The sequence below is a fragment of the Setaria viridis genome, chromosome 7 (genome assembly GCF_005286985.2).
Source record: "Setaria viridis chromosome 7, Setaria_viridis_v4.0, whole genome shotgun sequence".
Taxonomy (NCBI): Eukaryota; Viridiplantae; Streptophyta; class Magnoliopsida; order Poales; family Poaceae; genus Setaria; species Setaria viridis.
The window spans coordinates 16,730,317-16,733,890 of record NC_048269.2 but is presented as its reverse complement, the minus strand read 5'-3'; the positions used below and the strand labels follow the sequence as shown (position 1 = coordinate 16,733,890).

General features: G+C 59.0%; 1 protein-coding gene across 1 annotated transcript; it reads right to left on the bottom strand.

Annotated features, from left to right (window-relative positions):
* Positions 1 to 210: 210 nt before the first annotated feature.
* Positions 211 to 2,761, bottom strand: LOC117862593 (subtilisin-like protease). The gene has a single exon (XM_034746090.2). It carries the CDS (start codon positions 2,719 to 2,721, stop codon positions 433 to 435), a length of 2,289 nt encoding a protein of 762 aa, XP_034601981.1. The 5' UTR covers positions 2,722 to 2,761; the 3' UTR covers positions 211 to 432.
* Positions 2,762 to 3,574: the final 813 nt, after the last annotated feature.

Sequence of the window (3,574 nt, the reverse complement as noted above, 5' to 3'; positions counted from 1 at the left end):
TTTAAAAAAAGTAGTAATATATTTTATAGGTATTATTAATCAAACTAGAATACTGGAGACCGTGATGCTGTCGTTCTAATTGGATTTGCATTTAGGATTAGAGGGAGTAGGTTCTTGGTTGACCAAGTAGAAATGATACTGCCCATATGTTCTGATCTCACTAATCATCATCACAAAAATCGAACAAATCCATGTTTAGGGAAATTCAAATATCAAAGATCCCTCCTTTTTATTGCCATTGTTCAGCGACTGAAACATTTACGTTCATAAACTGGTGACTGAAGTGAAATGAAATGAAAGCAAGTTTGCACGAAGAGGGAGCACCCTCTTTTTTTTATTTATTACGTTCTTTTTTGCGAAATTTTTATTTGTTATTAGGTGGAAGGATCAACCAAGAGCATCATCGTACTCTTCTTCGACTATGGGATGGGATCATTCAAATGTGATGGAGATGGGGCTTCTGACGGTGTGATCGTCGGACACCCACCGGAGCGCGCCCTGCACCACATCCCCCTTACCACTCTTACCTCGGGACACGGACACCGTGAAGCTCTTCTCCTGGTTCACCTTGGTGAACTGCAGCGAGCTCGGCGTGACGGTGACGCTCACCGCTGCGCCCGACGGCAGGTCCACGTAGGGGTAGTACACCGCCGGCGCCTTCCCGACGTTCCTCGCCGTCCGGCGCACCTCCACTACGGCTGCAGTGGATTTCCACGCCGGCGGGAACGAGACAGAGATGGACGGGTAGTTGAGCGCGTTGTCTGGGATCACAGTGACGGCCGAGCAGTCGACGTTGCGCCGCGCGATGACGGACACAAACCGGCTCGCGTAGACGCTGCAGAGGTGGGCGACGTAGTCGGCGGTGGCGATGTCGTAGACCAGGCCGGGGTCCACGGCCTTGTCCGGGTCGACGTGGCCGGCGCCCGTCAAGAAGAAGCTCGCCGGCTGGTGGTGCTCGTCGACGATCGGGTTCCCGGAGAGGTCGTTGGGGTCGGCGGTGGTCATGATGGCGGACCTGATCGCCGCCGGCGACCAGTCCGGGTGCTTGCTCTTGACCAGCGCCGCGACGCCGCTGAGGTGTGGCGTCGCCATGGACGTGCCGGACTGGAAGTTGAAGGCCGGCCCGGAGCCCGCCGCCGACGAAGGGCCGACCTGGACCGGCCACGCCGCCAGTATGTTCACGCCGGGCCCCGTGACGTCGGGCTTGAGGATGCCGGGGACGCGCAGGCTGGGCCCGCGCGACGAGAAGGAAGCCATGGCCGGTGCCGGCTTCGCGCCGAGGACGGTGCCCCGGAAGACGATCTTCGCCACCGGCTTCGCCGTGGTGCTGATGTACTCCTTGATGGCCTCGCCGGCAGCGTAGCTGACATGCGAGGCCGGGAGGGCGTGCGCGTCGGCGAACGTGCTGTAGCCATCGGAGGCCCCGTTGGCCAGGATCATGCCGGCGCCTCCGGCTCGCTTCACCACTTCGCCTTTCGCAACCCGACCGGTGCCGCCGCCGCGGTAGCAGAGCACGATCTTGCCCTCGACGTCGAGGCCGTCCAGCGAGCCCGCGCCGCAGTACTGAGCGTTGTATTTCCAGCTGGCGCCGGCGTTGACCAGCGGGTAGAAGACGTCCGGCGAGATGTCCGGCTGGTACAAGGACTCGCCGTCGAAGGAGAGGCCGTTGCCGAGGCGCACCTGGGCGCCGATCAGGCGGTCCACGGTGCTCGCCGCGACGGAGAGCATCCACGGCGCGTCGTTGTACAGCGTGCTGGCGCCGGGGCCGTGGTTGCCGGCTGCGATGCTGACGAGGATGCCCTTCTCGACGGCGCCGAACGTTCCGATGTCGATGGGGTTCTCGTAGTACGGCACCTCCGGCCCGCCGCCGGCAATGGATATGGAGAGGACGTCGACGCCGTCGCCCACGGCCGCGTCGATGCCGGCGAGGATATCGTCGCCGGAGCAGCTGCGGCCGCACACCTTGTATATGGCGACGTGGGCGCGGGGTGCTATCCCGGCGGCGGTGCCGCGGCCCTGCCCGAGCACGTTGGCATCCGGCACGAGGGCCCCGGCGGCAGTGCTCGACGTGTGCGTGCCGTGCCCGGCCTCGTCGAGCGGCGACGTGCCGAACGCGAAGGACCGCGCGCCGATGAGCTTGTTGTTGCACGCGGCGCCGTCGAAGTCGCACCGCCCCTTCCACCTTGCCGGCGGCGGCGGCATGCCGTCGCCGCTGTACGACGGGTGGTCGGGGGAGACACCGCTGTCGGGGACGCCGATGATCACGCCGTCGCCGAACCCCAAGGCGCTATGGTTTCCACCGCCGTCGCCCTGTGGCGTGTCCAGGCCGAGGAACCGGGGCGTGTACGTCGTCAGCAGCTCATAAACCTCGCTCGGGTGCGCCCAGAGGAACCCCGGAATGGCGGACATAGCGTCGAGCTCCCGGCGGGTCAGCCGGGCGGCGAAGCCGCTGGCAACGTGGTGGTACGCGTGGAGGAGCCGGCCGTCCTCCGGGAGGAACGACTGGTACCACGCCGTCCGGTCGTCGGCGGTGCCGAACACGCGGTTCTCGGCCGGCTGCACGTGCACGATGAACGTTCGAAGCTCATCATCGCCGGTTGGTAGCTCGATGAGCGTTGGGAGCACACCGTCGCCGGCTGTCGTCAGGTCCTCGGCAACGATTGGAGCAAGGAGGAAGGGAATAAGAAGAATGCGGAGCAAGGATAGCTTGAAGCTTCCCATGGCTGCAGGCTTGCTCTGATGTGGTGTGCGCCTGGATCCATGGCGGCCTTTTATACAAGGAATTAAACAACGTGCGTATTCGACCACTGTTCGACAATGGCGAAGGGGCCCCTCAAAAAGTTCCCCTGATCAGTGATCAGAATAGTAGAACGGAAACATTTCTCTGATCCGAATAAGACGAGAAAAGGACGTTCTTTTTCTAGGGCGAAAAGAGAATCATTCCTACTCTCGCCCTTTGTCTTGAGTGTAGTAGTAGCGGGCATCATCGTCTTCGGCTCTTCGCTTGAAGAATTTCGTTTGGCAGTGATAATTTGGATTAAAACAAACTTGCTCGTTTGGCTATTCAAGTTATGCAAGATTTTGCCACACCATTTGTCCTCATAACGAAATTTCTTGTATGGCAAAGTTTATCGGGGGCACTCTGCCATTTCAGAGCCTCTATTAACAAAAAGATGTCACTTCATATTCTCGTGGAAACAGCCCTACGATGTGTGTATCAAGTTCAAAACAGGATATAAGTTGCATTGAATTGCTGAGCGTAGTTAGTAAAATGATTTTTTTTTCCAATTACATATTAGCAAGGCTGTATCCTGTCCATGAAGACATCTGTCCATCGTATTGAATGTAGTAGGGGGCGTTATCTTCTCATGAAGAACCCCGTGCTGCAAAACATCACATTCATCCTCCAATAATACCCCATTACTCTGTAGAGATAGTGTTGCGTGGTGGCCGTCCATTGATCATCTCCGTCCTTCTCGAGGCTTGTCGTAGAGCGACTCGGCCCTGTTCTTCCAACACGGCGGCGATATATAGATCACGTCGCGCCTCCGACGACGAGGCGACATTCACGGCG

What these genes read in the sequence shown, in the direction of transcription:
- LOC117862593 (XM_034746090.2), bottom strand. Translation starts at nt 2,721, where the DNA reads ATGGGAAGCTTCAAGCTATCCTTGCTCCGCATTCTTCTTATTCCCTTC.